We start from the raw sequence: 22577 nt of genomic DNA on the forward strand, positions 1-22577 counted from the left end.
TTATCCCTGTATATATATTGTGTAGTAGTGTGCGTTGGGCACTTTGGAACATTAGATTATTTATACTACTGCCTTCCTTCTTTTTGCATGTTTTGCTCCTTTCCATATGGTCACCCTACACCCTGCTTCACAAACCCTAAACCCTAAACCACTCAGCGTAGCCCAGCACCCCTCTTCAGTTATCGGACCGGCCCTGCTCTCACGTACTGTGACAAGAATTGCAGTCTTAAAAACAAACAAATAAATAAATAAACCAGTATCTCCGCCCTACAGCAATGAAAGGCTGCATTCCCAGGCACACTTGCTTGAGAGTAAGCTCCGCTGAAGACACTGGGCCTCACTTCTGAAGAAACATGTCTACGTTTCAGCGGAAAGCCCTTCCCTGCATTTCCCTTTTAAGTGGCTCCACAAACTCCGTGTTACCCTTTTAAGGCGCATGCCGTGGGAGCCTCTGGAGTCCTTTTGTTACTCTGTAACTTTTGCACGGCCCGGAGAGCCAAGGACGTACTGCGAGACTCGGGCCTGGGTGCGTATTGGTGAGGTGAACGGCAGATTTCTGTTCAATCGGGGGAGGAGAGAGGAAGAAACCCACTTGAGGCGACCCTCCATATGCTCCGCTTTAGCAGGAGTAATTGCCCTGCGGGGACGGGGTAGTTAATAGCGCCCCTTGCGAGAGAGGCAATCGCAAAACGACCCCACCTCCGCCCTCCCGAGCTCCTGTGTATACTATTGAACTTTGCCCTGTACCTGCTTTGTTGCTTGCTGGAGTCTCAGGCATGCACGGGCCCTTGTAGAGAGCAGTGGCAGGGTCTCCCCCGAACCACCCACGCCCCAGATCCCTTCAGTGTGGTTGGAACGTTTTCTGCAGAACAACATTCCATTCAGTTTACCTGAGATTCTTCTCTACCTCTTGGTTCCTTGCTGCTCTCTTCTACCACTGGAGAGTTGTGCCTCCAAAAATGCTGGTTTTCAACTCTGTTATCTAAAAAGCCTTCAGGGAAAAGGACGCCAAGTTGCAGTTTCTCATACTAATTCGAAATGTAATTACAATGAGATCTCTGCAAGTATTATTTCCATGGTTGTTTTTGATGGGGTATTTGGTGTCCTGCATGTTCTCTGAAAGGAGGCACTCCAGTTTTGAAGCATGGATAAAGAAGTTAATTTCCCAATGGGAGAAAAAGCATACTTGAAATTGCCAGTTGAAGGTCTTTCCAAGACGTGCCTCTTGTTTTAAAGTATTGTTATTTTATTAAGATATTGTTATTTCTTGTTCTTAGAGGAACAGACCAGGAGGGTCATGAGTAGAAGACATCACTGTCCAGACCCCCCTGTAAAATTCTGTGAATTAGGCAGGGAGATAAAGCCTAATCTGAAAACACCTGGCAAAGTTCTTTAACATCTTTGCAAGCTTTCAAAATTCCAGATTCAACACACTGGCTTTAATTAACGAATCAAGTAAAATATATGTTGCTAAGCTCAGCATGTTTGAATGCTCTGTATTTCTTTCTCAGAACTTGTGAAAACTGCTATTAGAAATGCCATACATTTCAATGCAAGGGGTAGCATCTATGCTGTGTAGTTCTAATTTTAGCATCATTTCTCAGTAAAAATAGAACTTGCATAATCCCAAAATGAGCGCCTAATCCTTACATAGCAACATATTGCTTTCAAAGGTTGTGTGGTCTTAATGCTACGTGACACTTTATATTACTAATGGACCAGACTTTGGCTTTCCAGTCACCTCTGCTCCTCTTTCAAGCTAGATGGTAGGATTGCAAACATTTGGAAGGGTATACTTGCTGTGCAGCTATACAAATATATTAAATTTATTTTCCTTAACCTAAACACTTCTGTTACACTGTTGTTTTCAAAATATCAGCTCTACAGTCCAGAATGTCATGTAAATGTCATATTTACCTGGAATAGCATGATTAATCAAACCCATCCAGGTAAATTCTTTATAAGTTAGGAGAATTCCATTCTATTTGAATCACCAGCACAATGCAGCAAGAACAGATTGGGCTGTTAATGGTACAGGCCATATGAAAGAAGTTATTCCCATTCTCGGATGTTTGAAGAAGCAGTGCATCAATCTTATTTATATTGGAAGAGCTAGTTATGTTAATGGAATGTATTGTATCTCTAGCGAAATCCATTAAGGATTGTCAATCTACCACCAACATAATCTCATCACTGACATTGGTGTTGGAATATGAATCCCTTTTAGCAGAACCTTTGTGTAGAGTAGTGCCAACTGAAGTCCACCTCCATAATAGAGGAGATAGGTTGCAAATGCTTTTTAGCACAGAGGCAGTTGAGGCTTGGCTTCCTGTGCATTGCCAGAACAGTCTCTGAAGCATATTAAAGGAGAGTGCTAATATTTGTTATGTTTGTTTGCATGATTCTTAGTTATATATTTTAGCACTTCTGGCTTTCCCCACTTTCTTCTACACTCTGTGCTTTTCCAATCTGTTCTTTACTTCTGTGTCTGCCAACTTGTGTTCCATAGTTGCAAGTACTAGAGGCAGAGAGAAAGCACCATGCTGTGCTGGATTTTCCTACCTATTTATTTATTTATTACATTTCTATACTGCCCAATAGCCGGAGCTCTCTGGGCGGTTCACAAAAATTAAAAACATTCAAAGTATAAAACAACAGTATAAAACCATAATGTAAAATAAAATATAAAAGCTCAACCAGATAAAAACAGCAGCAATGCAAAATTACAAATTTAAAACACCAAGTTAAAATTTGTTTATAGACTGTTAAAATGCTAAACCATGCCTAAAGCTCCAAGAATTAAGATGTCTGTATTTTCAAAGTTTTACAGCCATGGAGCATCCGTCACTGCTAAGTGCTTAATTTCCCCCGCACCCTCTTTGATTTCTTACATTGAATTCCTCTCATTTCACCCAATTGTTATCTTAAAACTAAAAGCATGTAAGTTTGAACACCTTCTGCTTTACAGGATAATTGATTTCCACCTGTGCAGGATTTCAACTGGTGGGCTGATGAATATACAAAGAGTGGTGCTGAATTCACGCCCTGGTATGTTTCCACTTGTTGGGGACAGTAGTAAGTTTAGTGTGTGTTGTGTTTGCATAATATGGAAGATGGGAAGGGAAAATGCAGAAAGGAGCCAAATTTCTGCAGGTATTTTTTGATGGTAAAATTAAAAGGCTTGTGGTGAAACCTTTTATGCATATCTTCACCAAGACATACACAGCAGGCATACCAGATGTGTTGATGAGAATTACTTTTTTTGCCTGTAAGAACAAAACTGTGTAAGAACAGTTTTAATTGTAAGCAGTAGCTTTACTAAGAATTATATAATCTGGAAAGCATTATGTAAAGAAGCTGTTGAAAGAATACATGGATGTTGTAAGTGGCGTCTGTTGTACGTGCATTTGATTCATAGCAATAAGAATAGGTAATGATTTAGTACCAAGTTTGAAGTATGGACTCTGAAAAGATCGCATATTTCATTCCGGTCAGTAATTTCTCTTTCCTCTGAGGTTTCTAGAGCAGGTGGACATCCTTGCTCTAAAGCTGATGGTTACATTTCCTCAGCTTTTTATATGTATGTTGTTGAGGGTGTTGAAAGAGATGTTTAAATAATTCTCAAGCCCATATCATAAATCCAATTATGTCCCAACGTTTTTCTTGGAGCTTTGTTTCATGTAAGCCTGATTAGAAAATTAGCATATTAGATTCATTTGTCAGGCCTGGCACCAAATGGATGAGCAGGTACCAGAGCCCAGGAGATGCTGACACCTCTTTATAGTTGTAATTTCAAAAACAACTAGGGAGAAGGAGAAGTGCTAGGCTTGGTGGCTATAGCTGCCATGTTCCTTCCCCCAGTGCCTTGGGGCTAGAGGCTTTCTGGGAATAAAGCGGATGTGGCTGCAGCCCCCTGGTCCAGTGCTACTCCAGTGCAGCCCATTGTGTTGTAGGTGGTGCGGAGAGGTGTACTGGACATAGTTCAATGTGATGGTTCAGTCCTAAGCATTTTACTGAGAAATAAGTTCTACTGAGTTCAGTGACAAGGATATATACCCTTTCTGGATCTAAAGTGGCTTCACAAATCAAAATCTAACATGGAGCTTGTCTGCAAGAAAGAGTGAAGTCATTCTAGTACTGAATCTTAAATAGAGGCTCTTGACTGAAGAATGTATCTAGACCCATAACCCAGTGTCAGGGCAAGAAGATGGCAGATAGTTTATGTTGAGCCCAAAGACCTGAACTATTCCTAGAAGCTGAAGATTGAAAGTGGGGGGTGGGGGGGATGCAGCACATGTCTGGAATGGGCAACAGACCAGGCAAGGTTGTAGTAAAACGAAGGAACATGCTGGATGGATAGAAGGTACTATGAAGCAGAAGGAGGCAGGGAGGAATTGGATGGGTAGGCCCAAGGATGTAAAATTTCTACAAAGGTGATACTGGCCTGGTTCAGACAATGCATTAAACCATGCTGCTTAACCACAAAATGGTTAAGGGAATGCAGTGCATTCCCTTAATCATTTTGTGGTTAAGCAGCATGGTTTCGCGCGTTGTCTGAACGAGGCCAATGAAAGAAGGAACTTGATACTTCTGCAGAGATTCAATTATTGGTCTGTTGTGAGCCATCTGAGTTCAGATGTGTCAAATCAAAACCCCTGTTTTGTACTGTTTTGCTACTGTACTCTAAGGTTGAGAGAAAGAAAGCATCATCCGATAGGGGGAAATCACATTTCCTTACTATCGCTTTCCCCCCACTTTTGTCCCACGATACCTTACTGTTGCTTTCCCCCCACTTCTGTCCCATGAAGTAAACAATGACCATGTGGCCCATTCAGTGGCTATTTTTATCGTGCTGCTTTTCCTTCACACAGCAAGAAATGGTAGCACATTTCATTAAAAAAATAACACAGGTTTACTGGGGTCTGTTTTGTGATGGAAAGAAGGCCAGAAGGAGCAGGAGATGCATTGGAGGTGGGCAGTAATGAGCGTGCAATAAAATGTTCATCTGATGATGCTCAGAGAGACCATTGCATTTAAACCTGTCATCTGACTAATTCTAGGCAACAATGGAGTGCCAGTTGCAGAAAACTTCCGTATGGAGGAGGCTACCCTACCAGATAAAATCACCGAGGGTCAAGTCAAAGTTCGTACACTCTATCTGTCTGTGGACCCCTATATGGTAAGTAGATGTACATTTGCAATAAAACCTGGAGAGTCACTAAGAATAGTTGGCCAGCCATACCTTTTAATGTCAACTGAATGATGATGTGTTACCCATTTCAGTTTGGGATTAGGGCTTGTGTACTGTTTATATTTGGGTTTTTTTTTAGCCTACCTAAATGTCATTGGCCATGATCCGAAGTCTTGAGCCTGTGTGTACAAGAAACTTGTGCATATACTTGTGCATATTCTTGGGACTTTTCTTTTTAATTTCTTTGGTGTGGTTCATTCAGGCTTCCAAACTGAGGATAAAAAACAGTTTGGTGATCACAGCAGCCATTTCTGAAACCAATATATGTCTGAAATCAGAACAATCGTATGTGGCTGCGGGTGAAATTCTGGATCACACGCTGCTTCTGTCATGAGAACGTAGGCAAGCATTTACTATTGGAGCATTCTGTATTAGGAATTTGGTGGCATTTCTTCAGGCTTTGCTGCAGATTTTGAGTTTTTAGTTTACCCCAGATTGTACTTTATGACCCAGAAGAAGAAAAAAGCAATTCGAGAGGTTTAGCTATTGTAACAAAAACAAGTAAGTCTTGTGGCACCTTTTAAAAGTCTAACAGATTTGTTATGGCATAGACTTCCACGGACTTGAGTCCGTTTGGATGAACTGAAGCCTTAGTTTACGTGTGTGTGTGTATTTTGTGTGTGTGTGTGTGTATTTTTGTATGTACACAACAGATGCACAATTGAAAAATATAAACATTGGGGCCACAAGGTTATAAAATGGAAGACATACTGTCTGCAATATTTCTATGCAAAGCTCAAATATAGGTACAGTGTCACATGAAATGTGCTTTCTCCAATACATGTGATAAAGTTACAGGGAATATTTTAGAGCCTCACAGGTTCTATCTCTCCTATAAGTGAAGGCTTATGCTTGTATGTGCTAATTTTGTAAAAGAAATGCACAGAAGCTTATCTGTTCTATAATAAGTACTGAATTCTGACATTCTGCTTGGTTATAGGTGAGTCTCAGAACAGGATTGCTGAATGAACTTATTTGTAAATAATCCCTCAGAGTAGAGAAATCCAAATTATTCTATTACTCATTTATTAAAGAAATAGCTGTTTAGTTAAGAAGGATGGTATAGAATTTTCTTCAGTGTTATAAAACTGAGCCTTGAAGGTGTGTGTGTTTTATGTTGTTAATATAGATAAATTAAAATATCCCTGTTGTGGAGAGAAATAAATGAAGAGAGAATCAAATATCTCTACAAATGAAACAGGCTTGTGGTTGTTATTAACAGATGTTCAGAGTAAGTAGTGTTTCAAAGGAAAGTGTTATCTTACAGCGGTGTCGTATGAATGAAGGCACTGGTGCTGACTACATCGAGGCTTGGAAGTTGTCTGAAGTTGCCAATGGTGGAGGAATTGGTTCTGTGGAGGAAAGCAAAGATGTGAATTTTGCTGCAGGAGACTTTGTAACTTCCTTTACTTGGCCCTGGCAGACCAAGGCTATTCTAGATGGAAAACAACTTGAGAAGGTATCACTCTTGCATGTTAACAGAAAGATCCAGTTAATTGTTCCATTTCATCTTGGAGTAAAATAAAGATGGTTTATACTTTGTGGCCTTCCAGATATTTGGTCTTACAGTTCCCATCATCCATCACCATTGGCTGTGTTGGCTGGAGCTGATGGGAGTTGTAGGCCAAAACATCCGAACGGTCACAGGTTGCCCACTCCTGATTCTTAGGAAGAGAGGAAGCTGCCTTTCCATGTCAGACTATTGGTTCCTTTTTTATGAGGTGTTTTAAGCAAATCATTCCCTCCCTGAAAATGCTTGTCCACCTGGTTGGAACTTACTGTACAGTGCCTTGGGAGGGTACTACCCTTCAAGGTGGCCTAAAAATAATGTTACATAAAACAAAGAAGTAATATATAAGGGATGAAATCTTGCAGGAGGTCTGTTTGCACAGAGTAGTGTGGGGAGTTGCCCTATAGGAGTCAGCAGAACACTCCCTTTTCTCATAGGGCTGCTGCCAGGCATCATATCCAGGCCATTTATTCCATAGCAGGCTTTTCCATCTTTCCCTTAGAAGTACTTACAAGCTTGATCTCCTGCACTCCTCTGCACTACTGCTTTTCCAGAACACGAGGGACCTGGGGGAAGCTTCTGGATGTTTGTAGGGGAAGGGTAATATGGCCTGACTCCTACGAGGCAGCTTTGCATGCTGCTCTGTGCGAGCCCTGAAGGAATTCACCCTAAGGATGTACATACTTTCAAGGTGCTTCTTGATTTAAAAATGACTAATAAATCAAAAGGCCTGGGCCAATGCAAGATTTCCAAAAGTGAGAAATTGGACCTACCAGGGACAAGGTTGTAGCAAGGGGAGGGATATAGTGGAGGCAAGTTGGAGGCAATTGCTTGGTCTTCTTGCGCTGCCATAAATCTGCCTGAAATTATGTAGATGCGACAGGCAAGTGATCTGATTGGATTCTGAAGGGGGGGGTGTCCATGTTTATTGCAAGGGGTATTGGTAGCTTTTAAAACAATTTGTCTCTGTTCAGATTGACCCACAGCTTGTAGATGGACATCTTTCAAATTTTCTGGGTGCAGCTGGCTTGACTGGTCTGACAGCTTTGCTAGGAATAAGAGAGAAAGGACATGTGTCTCCGGGTGCTAACCAAACCCTGGTGGTCAGTGGGGCTGCAGGGGCCTGTGGCTCACTGGCTGGGCAGGTAAGCAGGTTGAAGACGAGCCAATGAAGGTACCTTAAGATGTGCCTTTTGAGATGAGTCATATTAGCTGCAGGCATAATTGTTTTATCACTCTGATCTCCACAGCCCAGAATTCCTGTGATGTGGTAGCTCCATGCTTCTACAGTGTTTTTCCTCCAAGAACCTCCGTATCATGCAGAAGGATGCCATACTAAGGCCTCTTTCTATGCCAGTGTCAACCATTGGGAAATGGAATTGGTGCTGGTGTTGAGAAGAGCTGCAGCATAGGCTCACCCCATGTAGCCTCAGGCTTCTCATATTACCCCAGTAGTGCAGGATGGGGAAGTGCTGCAGTGGCTCTCACAGTGCTGGAGTCACATAAAAACCCAGCCTAACGTTCAGAATTAATAAAGTATGTGTTGAAATCAGTTTTAGTTTTATCAAAATCTTGTTTGGCCTTGGTGAGCAACCAAACACCAGTGATTGTCAGATCCATGCCCCTTCACCAAGCAGTGAGATTGTGTCCATAACCCCATGGTGTGCATCTGAAACACAATGCAAGGTCAAGCTCAGTCCCTTCTTAGGCCTAATTTGTGTGTGTGCTTGCTGTGCCTAGCAAGTGCAAAGCTAAGCCAACATACCTTTGCCTCCCTTCTTTAACTCAGAACTGGAAAAAAGAGACAGAGCCTTGCTTTGGCTCTGTGCTTGCCAGGAGCTCTGAGTACCTGCCAAGTGTGGAACCAAAACAAATCTCAGGCTTTTTCCCAACTTTGGGATTGTGGGTATAATTTCCCCCTTCCCCTGCTCCAGGGTTTGGAGGAAATCTATGGCGGGTCACGCTCACCAGAGGCTGGTTGAGCACTTTCCATAGTGACCTTGGTCAATGAAACTGAGTACCCTTGGTTTAAATCCATCTTGCAGATAAGGCGAGATATCCATGGCCGGGTGAGATATCCATGGGAGTGAATGGTGCTGCAGGCTCATAACTTGGTTGGTATTGTATGGAAGGGCTGATCTATGTGATTTGCAGCAGCCCTTTCTGAAGCCAATCACAGCTGCTGTGTGTCTGTCCCCATGAGGCATTGGTTTAAGCACTCAGTGTCTCCATGTGACGACAGCTGGGTCACAGCCCTGCCAGTGACCCGGCACACTCCTAGAGCTGATCTGTGGGAGGGCTAAGATGATGTGCTCTTGTACAACTTACGTGTCCAGGCCACGTCAATCAGTGACCTGAAGCAAGGTGCAGATTCCAGGGCCCCATTTTTCCAGCTGTACTGATTTCAGTGTGAATAGTTGGGACAAACCCAAGCTCCCCACTCCCACCCCACCCATTTCTAGTATACGTCTCTTAATAAAGGTCATATTTAGGCATGGTAGACCTCTGTAGGAATTATTCCACATCTGAGGCTTGGCTCCTACCACCCTATAAACATAGCCAGTTGATTCTGGCATGTACATTCCTAAGGGTCTATGGACAGCAGGAGGTGGCTGTTGGAGGACAATTTGAAGGTGTTCCCTAATTCAGGGGTCGGAAGAAAGTAGATCTTCAGATGTTTTGGACTTCAACTCTCAGAAGCCCCTGTCAGCATGGCTAAAGATCATGACTGCTGGCAGTTGGGGTCCAAAACATATGGAGATCTACCTTCTGCTCACCCTTGAATTAGAGGACACTTTCAGTAGAGGATTGTCCTCCGAAAGCTCTCCAAAATAAAGGACTGTCCTCTGTAAAGTAAGATGACTTGCCACTCTATTTCTTTCAGAAATAACCAGTGTGGAATGTGGGGGGAGGGGAGCTGCATGGGTAAAGAGGGGCTTTAGCCTTTGCCCTATCATCATCCTGATTAGAATCAGCCCCCACTGCACCTGCTATTTGCAATGGGAGGAAAGCTCCCATTGACACTTTACTCTCATGGCAAATAGCAGGCACAAAGGTGAATGGGTGGGGAATTCCAGTTAGGACTGTGATAGGGATAAGGGGTTTAAAAAACTCTTTCTCCAGCTCCACAGTTCTGACCTAGCTCAACCACCCCACCACACCTGTACTGGCTAGTTATGGAAGAAAAATCAACTATGTAAAAGTGAACTATGCAACATGTCTAGTTTGGCCCAGAAGGAGAAGGAAGGACATACCATGATTATTTTGTTACTTAAAGAACAATGAAGGCAAACTAGATTTTTCTTTAACCTGATCGTGCTGCAAGACAAGTTATTCTATAGTGCTAAAGTTTACCAACTCTGATGGTCATATGCTTTCAAAGATAGGTTTCCTGGAGGGCTGTTCTAAAGTGATCGGTATTTGTGGCACAGATGAAAAATGCACCATTTTGGTCTCAGAAATGGGGTTTGATGCTGCTATCAACTATAAGAAAGAGAATGTGGCACAACGGCTGCATGAGCTCTGCCCAGCTGGAGTGGATGTGTACTTTGACAATGTTGGTGGAGACATCAGTGATGCAGTGATAGGTCAAGTGAGTACACATTATCCTGTTTGTCTGTACCGTTCATTACTCCAGATTCTGCACAAACTGGTAGATTTTACTGTTAATCTGTCTGGTTGATGAAAGGTATGATGAGTCTGGGGTTAGTAGCCAAAACTTTCATCTGGTAGCCAGCAAAAATACAGTAAGAGTGCTTCTGAACACGTGCAGAGTGCCTTTTCCATTCCACCCAGCAAGTGGCAGCCTGACCTCAAACAGGATAAAGTAATACTTGGAAGAGCAATGATTGCCCAGGGCTTTTGTTGAAACATTTGCTTTAAATTTATTTAATTCTTTGGAGACTATGTGTTGTCCTCTTGTTCAGTGGTACATATCTGGGTTTCCAGATTTAGAGTACATTCTAGCTGTGTTCACAGAGTAATGCTGGCTTCCAGTTAGTTTATGGACTCACTTGGAAAGGGTATTATTAACCTTTAAAGCTGGATATAAGGTATCTGAAGGAACACCTCCTCCCATATGCATCTCTCCAGATGTTAAGATCTTCAGTTGGGGCCTAGTCCCAAGTGCCATTGCCATCCAAGGCAAAGCAGGTGGTGACATGCAGCAGAGTGTTTCAGGAAATCTCTGCCTCTGAAGTCTACTAGGCAGCTGGTAAACCCATGTTAATAAGGAGGGCATTTTTTTTTTACCAGCAGTGATTTTTTTACAGGCTATTTACAGTTCTTGGTATTAGCTGGATTATTTCATGTCATTGCTTTAACGATTTTTTTTTACTGTAGTTCTAGAAGGAGCTGTAAAACCCACCTTTTAAGGAAAGCTTTCATGAAATGAAGGTGTCAGAAGCTGGAGGGAGGAAATTGCTCCAGCTGTAGTAAAACGTACTTAATAGTAAATGTCCTATTTTCTGTATTGTGAACTGTCTCAAGTGCAGTCCCAAATAAAAATGCATTGATTTTTAACTACCACAAGAGCAAGCTGGCAAGTTCCAAATTTTAGAATAACTAAATCTAAATAGCAGTATGCCTATACTCACATCCAGCATTATTCTAATATTTCACTATTAGTAAAGAAGTCTCCTGTAGAAACACCCAGTTACAGCTTGAAGTGTTCTTGTGGCACATTTTCCCTAATTGGAAAGAAGCTTTCTTCCATTTGGGGGTTGTTGGTTGGGCTGGTGAGATGTATTAGCTTCACTGCAGTTAACAAGTCACTGAGATAGAGGGAGCGTTGAGATATATATGTTGCTTTTGTTTTTTTTCATTTAGAAAAGAACACATTTCTGGTTTTTGTAACAGAATGTAGGGCAGATGAACTGAATGTTCTTTAGCTCTGTTTCATAACACATAATAAACACACACTGTTCCTTTGGACTGTTCTCTTAATTGGTATGATTAACTATTTGCCATTTAATGTTCTATCACATGGTTTTTCAAACTGTGTTCTGGGGAATCCTGGGGTCTCCTGGAAGCCCATCAGGGTTCCTCATTGAGAAGATCGGTAGTGGTGGACACATTTCTCTGCAAAACAGATTGCTTTGCTGCTAGGTTCCTTTAAGCATAGCTTAAAGCAGCATTGTAACCATGGCTCTGTATTTCCCCTTGCCATCCTGCAGTGACTGCCCCATAGCGAAGGCCAGGGCTGGCCCACCCATGAAACAAGGTGAGGCACCTGCATCAGGCAGCGGAGTGATTTGCACCATGCCCTCCCTTGCCATGTTAGGAGAGCCTGCTGCCACTCTTAAATGGATACTCTGGAGAGCCCCACCAGCCACTCCCCAACCATGGCATTGCTGCAGCGACAGAGCAGCCAGTGGGCTTCTCTAGAGCAGCTGCCCAACCTCTGTTCCCCTTGCTGCACCCCATTCCCTTATGTTTTCCACCACTGCATCGAATGTATGGAGGGATGCGCGGCGGGAAAAAGTGCTGGTGGGGCTCTTGCAGCAAGTGCAAGGAGAAGGGAGGTGCGCAACACTGTAAGGGCATGGTTGCATGTCCTTTCCTGCCACAGTGCTGGCCTAAGGTTTACAGTCTTACAGTGGCCCCATTCAGAAGACACTTTAAACCACGGCTTTAACCATGGTGGTTATTTAACCAAGGTGAATAAGGCTTTCTGGCTTAACCACCATGGTTAAAGCCATGGTTTAAGGTGTCTTCTGAACACAGTCCGGCTTTCTGGCTTAACTACCATGGTTAAAGCTGTGGTTTAAGGTGTCCTCTGAATGGGGCCATAGAGTTCCTATGTATATTTACTCAGAAGTAAATCTCAATTGGCACAGTGGGACTAAGCAGAGTGTAAATATGGATTTCAGTCTTCTCTTAGCCATTGACAATATTAAAACCTTCCTGAAATCAAATACAACTTCAAAGCACTGTTTTGATAGGATTGTGCCCTTAACATTTTAAAATATTAGAGTGTCTCAGAGCCCAGTAGGAAGAGGAGGTGGTGGTAGCAGCCTTGACACTCAAATAAATACGCAGACCAGAGATATAGGTGCCTTAGGGCTGCCGTTCTGTGCACAGTTACTAAAAAATGTTTTGGGACCTCTAAGTAAATAAAGCATGGATAGGATCAGGCTGTAAATCCTTTGCAGTAAACTAGCTGAATCCTTTTCAGATAAGAATGTCTTGCAGACCAATCTTCTGCGTGTTTACTTGGATGTAAGAGCCATGATTCAGTGAAGCTTACTCTCAAGTCAGGGTGCATCAGATCTCAGCCACTGCAACTCGCTCACTTCTTGCAACACCTTCGGGCCGAGTTTGTTGGTGCAACTGAAATTCTAACTCCTAAATTGGTGCCTGCTTTGGTTGGGACTTGGCAGCAGCAGTAGCAGCAGCAACAACATTTTGGCATGGCTGATCCCTGCGGGAAAAGTTTGCAAGGATCAGAGGCTGAAAGAAGTTGTCCAGCCCAGCCCAGCCCTTTCTGGAGTGTGGCTCCTTCTTGCCAGGGACAGTACTTGACAGAGCATTCAGCTCCCATCTGCAAAGAGGCAGGAGGCTAACCAACTTCAGCTTTGTCCAAAAAAAAAGAAAAAAAAAAGGCAGAGGCTTTAGCAATATGTGCTGTACCACCATCAAGGCTACCCGTTAAATAAACCCTTTATTTGGTTTGTAGTACCCTTCCTCCCCCTGTAATTATGTTATTGTGTACAAACAAGATTTAAAAATAAACAAACAAACAAATGAACCATGGCTGGTTTAAAGTTAATTTGCAGGCGTGAACTTTGCTCAGTCAATCACTGACTTCCCCATTGCTTCTTTTGGAGCCCCATGAGACTGTAGATCAAATCATGTGGAGGGAGGGGAACTTCCACTGCCTACTCTTTACTTTTATTACCCTAGCTGAGGCTCCACCAGTATTTCTACCATCTCCTGCCTGCAGGATCCAAGGTGGTCCCTGGTTCCTCATTGGAAATCAAGTGCTGGTGGAAGGCATTTCATTGACAGTGCAAGCCTCACAGATCCCTCCTCTGAGAGGTGCATTGATAGTAGTATTTTGACGGTTCACACTGGACTGGTGGGGAATTGTGCTGAAACACAGAAAAACAGCCTGGAATCAGATAATGATAAAAATAAAAGATTAACTCAGAAAATACTGATATGTGATGAGTTAGCAATGATGTCATCTGGATTCTCCATAAAAGGTAAGTGAAAAAGGGATGCAAATGTGGAAGCAAGCATTAGAAAACATTTGGTTTCCTAATGTTTGATGACCACTCTCAAACTGACCCTGCAATGCACAACTACAAGGGCACTTGGGTCCTGCACTAGGGCACCGGTTAGGTCCCCATGTAACCAGAATGTGTACCCTAGGACACCTCCCAGGATTCTTTGTAAGATGCAGAAGTTGTTTTGCAGGAAACACTACATGGAAAGGGTTTCTTGAAGATAAGGTTTGAAGAATCATGCCTTTGTTTAAACTATAAAGTTTGTTCTTTTGAGCCATCCCATCTCTCAAACCAGTTACAAGTTGAGTGTGGGCTCTCCCACCCTAGAGGCCTTCAAGAGGCAGCTGGGCAGCCATCTGTCAGGAATGCTTTAAGGTGGATTCCTGCATTGAGCAGGGGGTTGGACTCGATGGCCTTTTAGGCCCCTTCTAACTCTACTGTTCTATGAATTACCAAGTCTGTTTTCCATCCATCAAATTTTCTAAGAAAACTATCTTAAATGGTTTCACATTTTTAGGAATGAAATATAGATTATAGATTAGAAATGTACTAAATATAAATATAAGGTATCATAATACATATTTCTACATTCATGCTGGGAAAGTATCATCTTTCATTCTATTTTGTCTCCAACAGATGAATCCAAATAGCCATATCATTTTATGTGGCCAGATCTCCCAGTACAATAAGGATGTGCCTTATCCTCCTCCTTTACCTCCTGCAACAGAAGAAATAATAAAAACACAGAATATCACTAGGTATTTCTCCTTAATCAGCCTAGTCTCCACCTGAATAGCGATATCACATCAACTGAGAGGTACTGCTAATGCTTTTTGTTAGAGAGAAAACTTTTAAGAACCTTGTGATGAAACATCTTTATGGATTGAGGTCAGCTAAATATTTATTTGAAAACAAAGGTCAATATTTTTAGAAGCCAATACCCAGGCAGCTAATAGATGAAGAAGCTGTTTGATCAAATGGAGAAAAATATCTTCCATGCCCTCTGAGGGAAACATGTCTAGGACATATATGCAGCAGCTAATATGCAACTTTTGTCAGTATGTGAAGCTGACACTTCTAGCATTTGGTGTGCTAAGTGTTAATTTCAGGTATATGCAGAACAAAAAAATAAGGTAGCCGAACTCTGCTTCATTTGTGACTATGTTAGAATACTGGTCTGCTGTCCAGAGGAGCTCAGTGTGTGTAACTAATAACTGAGCAGGAATGTTTTAGGGGGTGGGGGAGAAAACAGCAAGATAAGAACAAAAGTGAGGCAAGTAGGAGGAATGCAGCCCAATCTATTGCAACAGTAAGGCGAGTCTTTCCTGCTCAGAGTCCTCTGCTTTAGAGTTGGTGATGGGAATGCAAAGGATAGGAATCACAAATCACAGTAGAAGTTAAGATGAATGCAAATCCTTTTGTGCTTTCTTGAGTGGCACAGAGGTTCAAGCCTTGCTTAGCTACTCCATAGTCACATATATATTCTTGTAGAGCCCCTGTTTGAGCACATGCTGCTATATAATTTTAGATGCATCAGCAACATGATTTTTAAATTCTTTTGATCAATTGGATCAGTATTCCTTGATCCTTTAAATTAAAGTTCTTGCCCATTTGTGCACTTATATCTACCTGCAAGTATGCTGTGCTCTTGTTTCAATCCACTACAAAGATGGTGGACTCATATTTTCTGTCTCTTGCAATTATTTCTTAACATCGGCAGTTGTGTGGTACCCTAAGACTGCAATCTTATGCACACTTACTTGGGAGTAAACCCCACTGAACTCAGTGATACTTACCTTTGAGTAGGCATGCCTAGTATTGTTCTATAAAGGATGGATAGTACATTGGGCTAGAAAATCTAAGTACTGTCTTAGATTGGTAATTATCGTAGTGTTTCCCTTTTGTATGCTAAATTGAATCTGAAATGGCCCTTCTGGAATGTTTTCACAACTTCATCACACTCCATCAAATTTGCTACTCCACTCTGTGTCTGAAAGCTTCAGTTGGTGCAAAATGCGGCAGCTAGGCTGCTAATCAGTATGATATTGAGATGATAGTACCCCAATAGTCAAAGATCTCTGCATTGGTTACTATTGCTTTCCAGGCTTAATTCAAGGTCTTGGTTTCTAAGTCCTAAATGGTGTAGGGCCCTGCTATCTAAAGGACTACCTGTCTTACTATGAACCTATCTGGTTATAAAGATCTGCAGGGGAAGTTTTTTGAGGATGCTGTCACTTGAAAAGGCCCATTTGTTGGACAGATATGAAAGGGCTTTCTCCTGTGTCCCTCCGAAACTCTGGAATACTCTCCCTTCACAGTTCTGATCAGGTCACTCGGTTTTTCAAAAAGTTCTTAACAAAGACACATCTTTTAAAATTGCTTTTAGTGGTTTTAGTGTTATTTTTTATGTTTTAAAATAGTTTTATTGTTGATCTTTATGTTTTATGTTCTTACTGTTTTATTTTGATTTGCTGTATACTGTCTTAGTGATTTTTGTGGAAAGTTGGTATACACATTAACAACTATAATAATAATAATAATAATAATAATAATAATATGTCCATTCCACTCTTTCACAGGGAAAGATATATAGTTTTGAACTACATGGACAAATGGGCTGCTGGTACAATGCAGCTTTGTCAGTGGATCAAAGAGGGAAAATTGAAGGTATGATACAAACCTGAAGGTAAATGCTTGCTTGTGGTTTGCAGCAATGAGCTTGTTTCATAAAAAATCTCTTTTCTCATTTGTTCTGGTTACTGTATACCATCATGTACAAGTTATTTCATCCTCTGTGCAAAGAACACAGAACCCCTTTCAAAAATCACCTGTTTAGGCTATACAACCATTTCATCCAGAAAATTAATGTGGTTAAGAGAACGTCTTTTGATATTTCATTCCCCCAACACACCTTATACACCTTTTCTATCTTTCTTTCTTTTTTTGGTGAAAAAAAAAACAGGTTAAAGAGACTATGGTTGAAGGCTTGGAAAACATTGGAGGTAAGGAATCATCTGTTTCTCACAGTAATCTGTCCTCTACTACAGGACAGGGAGGGATCATAACTTAATGGTAGAGCACATTGGTTGTCCTTTTGCCAGTGGAATGGATACTGCTAGTGGATCAAATTCCTCCTCCTTCCCCCTACAGCCTCCAGATGGTAGAGGATCATCTGGAGCAGATTTGGCAGGAGGATGGAGGTGGACAGAATCTCCCATTTTGCAAGTGGAAGTCCAATTCATGTAACATTGGCCATGGTTTGCACTTAGAAGGTCCCAAGTTCAGTCTCCAGTTGAAAGATTGGGTAACAGGTAATGTGAAGGCCTTCTGCCTGACGCTCTGTAGAGCCATTGCCAGTCATGGGAAGTAATGCTGGGCTAGATGAACACAGAATCTGTTTCCTATGTACAACAACGCTATGCAATGTACCCATTTCTTAATCAATATAGGGGTTTCAATTTGCTCTGGTTGAAAACCCCTGCATATAAATCTATGGGAATGACTAGTCAACTAGAAATCCATTAGAAAGCTCCAAGCAGGTAGTAGCCATTGCAATCATTTCAGCAAGCAGTTCAGCTTAACTTTAGTTTTCAGAAGTCCAAAAATAAAGAATAGTCTGGCAGAGTTTCTAATTTGTTTTGTTCATTTTTAGTTTTTTTGTGTTGTGGGTTAATGTGTATCAACTTCTGCTACAATCCGTCTGTTTTGGCTTGTCCTGTTTGTAGACTAGTGTGCCAGTCTTCTACCTGATCTGGTCATATTAGCATTTTTTTTTTGCAAAAGAATATGAAGGATTGTTAGTTTTTTGGCATTTATTTTGTCTGGGATTGTGCCATGTTATCAGTTGAAAATACTGAAGTATATATGTACAATATTTATACTTATTTTCACATGTTCAAGGCAGCTAGAGTAAAATACAAAAACCCATATCAAACTTATAGATAAGCTGAAAACACAACAGATAAAATATAGTAATTCACAGGACTCCATCAGACTGGTCTCCAAAAGCCACCCAAGATAGGTGGTCCTTTTGGAAACCCAGAAGGAGCAAGGCCCGACTTCTATAGACAAGTCATTCCAGAGCCTTAAGGCATCTGAAGTGTAGGTCCTGATTTTAACTGTTGATTTTGCCTCATGTAATTAAATTAAACTGCTATAAGGGTTCATTTAGGCCCTAAAGGGAGAGGCAGTCTCTAAAGTATATACGGGACCCAGGGCATGAAGGGCTTTAAAAGTATGCAGAAGTGTCTTAAATTTGTCCCAGAGGAGCACAGGTAACCAATGCAGTTGCCATAAAAGTATTTGAATTTGTTCTTGCTTCCTCATATTCATCAGGCAGTGAGCTGTATGTAGTGTTTTTCACCAGCCTCCAAGTAGTCTTCCAAGGGGATTACAGTTCTCAAAATTACAGAGCAATCTGTCTGCTCCAGAAAGGGTTGGAGCCGGCAGCACAGGGGAGCTGATAAAAGGCACGAATTCCTGGGCCCTGCTGCTGATTTTTCAAGGAACAGAGCAGAATTCCAGAGGGTCCAAATCTGCTCCAAGTACCCCTATGCTCAAAGCAGGTGTAACAACTCAAGAGTATTAGAACTACCAACCTGCTTCATCTCTAGCAGTTTATCTAACTTAGTATTCCCCATCTGTTTTGGACTTTAACTCCAATGAGACCCAGCCAGCATGTTGGGAGTTACAGTCCAAAACATCCAGAGGGTACCAGGCTGGTGAAGGCTGGTTTAGCCTCATCTTGTCACCTACAAATCCCAGGCACAAGTTTAGGGCTCAGATAAATAAATATTTAGCTGGGAATCATCAGTGTATTGATGATACACACTCAAAGCTCTGGATAATCACGCTTAGCAGCTTCATAGAGATGCTGAATAGCATTTGCAATACTATCCAACCTGGAAAAATTCCCATGCTACTGAACTTAACAATTTTTTAAAAGGTAACGGTCTTCTATTTATAAAACCCTACCAAAGCTGAAATTATTCTGTAGGTAAACTACTAAAAAATTAAAAAAATATTTCTCAAGAAACTGAAACTGCTGGGAAGAGAACTGACCTTGAAGATTATAATCCAGGACTGTGTCTCAGCAGTTGCACTGGTGTAGGAGCTATTATTCAACAGGAAATAGGTATGCTCTCCAGTCTAATTGCAGAGTAGGTGGATGTGGGTTAGAATTTGGACATGGAGTAGATCCTACAGATCTGATAAATATGAAATATTTTTGAGCTACTGTAGACTAAATTGCTGTGCTTTGAAGTTTATAAGGGGGACTGGAATAGGAGGTGGTAGAGAATGGGATGGTAGGAGTAAAGGCAGCCATAAAAAAAAGCCAAGGATGAGCAGAGGAGAGAGGGGAGACAAGATGGGCAATTTATTTATTTACTGTATTTCTATACTGCCCAATAGCCAAAGCTCTCTGGCAAGAAGTAGAAATATGAAGAGGGATATATTGCTAAAGGATGGGAAAGACTACAGAGTAGAAGCAGGGAGTTATTACACCATTTTGAGCAACATAGTACTTGCACCATCCTGCTGTAAAAGTTGCACAAAAGATGAGAATGCAGCATCAGCTGGTAGTATTGCTACTACATGCCTGGTCTTAGGCTAGGACATCTGGGGGTCATGCCTGGGGCTACAACGCAGCCACATAAAAGAAATACATGCACACACATGTACTGATGAAACATTTGTGGATGTGAAATGTTTCTATAGATACTCACTGTTTTAAGACAATTGGACTTTCAGTTAGCAACATAGGAAGCTGCCTTGTACTGAGTCAGACCATTGGTCCATCTAGCCCAGTATTGTTGGCACTGACTGGCAGTGGCTCTCTGGGTTTTCAGGTTGGATCCTTTGTCTCGCCCTACCTTGAGAAGCCAGGGATCAAATCTGGGTCCCTCTGCATTAAAAACAGAAGCTCTACCACTGAGCCATGGCTATTCCCATTGTTAAACCTGGCACCAACATTGTTATCTTTTCGGCGCCAGGTCAAGACCTTTCTCTTCTCCCAGGCATTTAATAGCATTTAACAACATATGCTAAGTTTGTTTGTTTTTTAATGGACCCCAGAACTGTTGTTGTTTAAAATGGATACTGTTTTATATTGTTTTTATATTTTTGATGGTTTTAAATTTTGTATACTTTTTAATGTTCACTGTTTTTAACTTTTGTAAACCGCCCAGAGAGCTTCAGCTATGAGGCGGTATATAAATTTAATAAATAAATAATATATAATAATGTTTTCTAATTGTGAACTGTATATGTAATAATGTTTTCTAATTGTGAACTGCTCAGAGAGCCTTGGCTGTTGGGCAGTGTAAATATGCAATAAATAAATTCTGTAGGGCAATATCATGCCCTAAATATCATTCTGCTCACACAATGGGACTTGCCTCTAACATTTTGGAGCATATTTGGGGGGCATGCAAGGTTTTTTGATTCTGCCAGCAAACACCATTGGATTTCACCCACAGAAAGCAGTAATTGCTGAGTTCCTCTAATTTGTATGTAGGGGTGTCATTCAACCAGATGCAAAACTCAACTTGGTATATTATGAGCATCATGACTCTTTTGGTCAAGCTAACAAAGGATTTGCTCTGTATATGTAAGTGCATTCAGAAAGCTGCAATACAAGAAAGAAAAGTGCCATAATCCTTTTTTTCCTTTTTGTCTCTGGTAGCTGCTTTCCAGTCTATGATGACCGGAGGGAACATTGGAAAACAGATAGTGCTCGTTTCCAAGTAATACAGAATGTTTACTATTTCCCGAGTGTCAGCTATGGAGAAAAAGCATATTTTATTTGTACACATTTAGCCTGACCTTCTCCTTTATATAGGTACTTGTATGAAATGACCAGAAACAGAATTTTGCACCTTTCCTTTGAATACAGAGCTTATAGAAGTTGATGATAGTCCAGTTTTATATTCTTTGGGTTGGATCCAGATTTAAGCTGGATTACCTGCACTAGTGGAAGCGGACTTCCGCACTCCCACCTTCCCATGGCAGTATCTTCAACCCCCTGAAAATGCTACACAGAGTCAGGAGATCCTGCTGAAGGGGGTCAGCTGTGGTAGTCATGGGAACCCCAGAAAGCAGGTGGGGAGACCTTCCGTGAGCAAAGCCTTTCCTCTTACAGAACGCAGATCCTAGAGCCAACCTTTTGTTTTGGAAAAAAAAAAGTTTTAACATCTGGCACTTAGGCATCCTTCATAAGGCCTTCTGTTTACCAACTGTGATTCTAACAGAAAACAGCTGAGCTTTGATTCCAGGTCCTTCTTAGATGTTCCTTACATATTTTTTCGTGACACTTTGTAATTTTCTGAAGCTTATTTTCAGTCAGAATATAATATTGTATATTGTTCTTCAGTCTCAAGTGTCTGAACACTACTATTTCCCAGAGCAGCACTGTACTATGCTGTTGTGGTATAACTACTGGAAATGAGATGACAAACTGAATCTCTTTTGATAACAGCTATTAAACTTCTGGCCTCACCTTGTTATATATGTAATACATTCTCCTTCAGGCATGTTAACAGAACCTGTTTCCTTCAGTTCTTTATACTCTTTCCCCCCACAGGTGCATACATATCTTTAGTGTTTGAAATAATACATTTAAAGCAACCTATATTATTACACTTTTATGTTATTTCATGACCAGGTATACCAGAGCTGTTGTGATAGTGATTAAGGGATCGTGCTATGGACCAGGAAATCCCCAGTTTGAATCCCCCTTGTTAAGTCTTTATTAGGAATGAACTATACATTTAAAAGAGAAGCATTTAAATAATTTGTGAACACAATGCTATATTTACAGTTTTAACTAAAGACATGCTTAATTCACCTGAGGGGCTCGACAAATTCTTTAGGAGAACCCTATCAATGGCCACTTGTCCTGATGGATGTATAGTATCTACAATATCCGAGGCAGTATGCCTAGATATACCACTTGCTAAGGAACATGGGCGGGAAGGTGGTGTTGGATTTGTATCCTCGGCAGGATCTACCCTACTGCTTTATAATGGTATTAATAACTGTTGGGGCCCAGGACACATTCCATATACCATTTTCAAAGTGTTTGTGTGTTGCTAGTTGTCAGCTAGTTGGCCAGTGTGTGAACAGAATGCTGGACTAGATGGAGCCCTAGTCTGATCCAGCATGGCTCTTATGTTCTTAGGGTTTCTTTTAATTAATTGACACATAGGCTTTCTACACAGCACTGTTAAACTACTGTATCTACTTTCGGTTTTGTCACAGAATTGAGACCAGAGAAGCGGTTCCTTTCATGCATTTCCACTGCATAACCTTTAGGTGACACTGTGGTATAGTGCAATAATGCAAATACGCAAGTGAAAACAGCATTTTCTTTCTTTTTCAGAAATAATACCCTATTTTGCCAGCTCTAAAAACAACTTGCTAAAAGTGCTGTTTACAAACAGCAAAACTGGAAGGTTGTGTCATTATTATTATTATTAGTATTAATATTTATTTATATAGTGCCATCAAGTTTTCATGGCGCTGTACAGAACAAAATAAAACAAAATACAAAACACCCTCCCATATGGCTTACATTCTAAAATCACAG

At 41.3% G+C, this 22577-nt stretch overlaps 1 protein-coding gene across 2 annotated transcripts; it reads left to right on the forward strand.

Moving 5' to 3' along the window:
- Window positions 1-444: 444 nt before the first annotated feature.
- On the forward strand, window positions 445-21495 carry PTGR2 (prostaglandin reductase 2). 2 transcript variants are annotated; one of them, XM_063117642.1, is made up of 10 exons: window positions 445-526; window positions 2969-3048; window positions 5061-5179; window positions 6519-6710; window positions 7736-7906; window positions 10144-10353; window positions 14627-14748; window positions 16570-16657; window positions 16953-16992; window positions 20676-21495. In XM_063117642.1, exons 2-10 carry the CDS (start codon window positions 3012-3014, stop codon window positions 20738-20740), a joined length of 1044 nt encoding a protein of 347 aa, XP_062973712.1. In that variant the 5' UTR covers window positions 445-526; window positions 2969-3011; the 3' UTR covers window positions 20741-21495. The 2 variants fall into 2 exon arrangements, with proteins under 2 accessions (XP_062973712.1, XP_062973713.1); XM_063117643.1 differs by having other exon boundaries at window positions 489-526; window positions 2993-3048.
- The last annotated feature ends 1082 nt before the right edge of the window (window positions 21496-22577 follow it).

Source organism: Elgaria multicarinata, chromosome 2, assembly GCF_023053635.1.
Source record: "Elgaria multicarinata webbii isolate HBS135686 ecotype San Diego chromosome 2, rElgMul1.1.pri, whole genome shotgun sequence".
Lineage (NCBI taxonomy): Eukaryota > Metazoa > Chordata > Lepidosauria > Squamata > Anguidae > Elgaria > Elgaria multicarinata.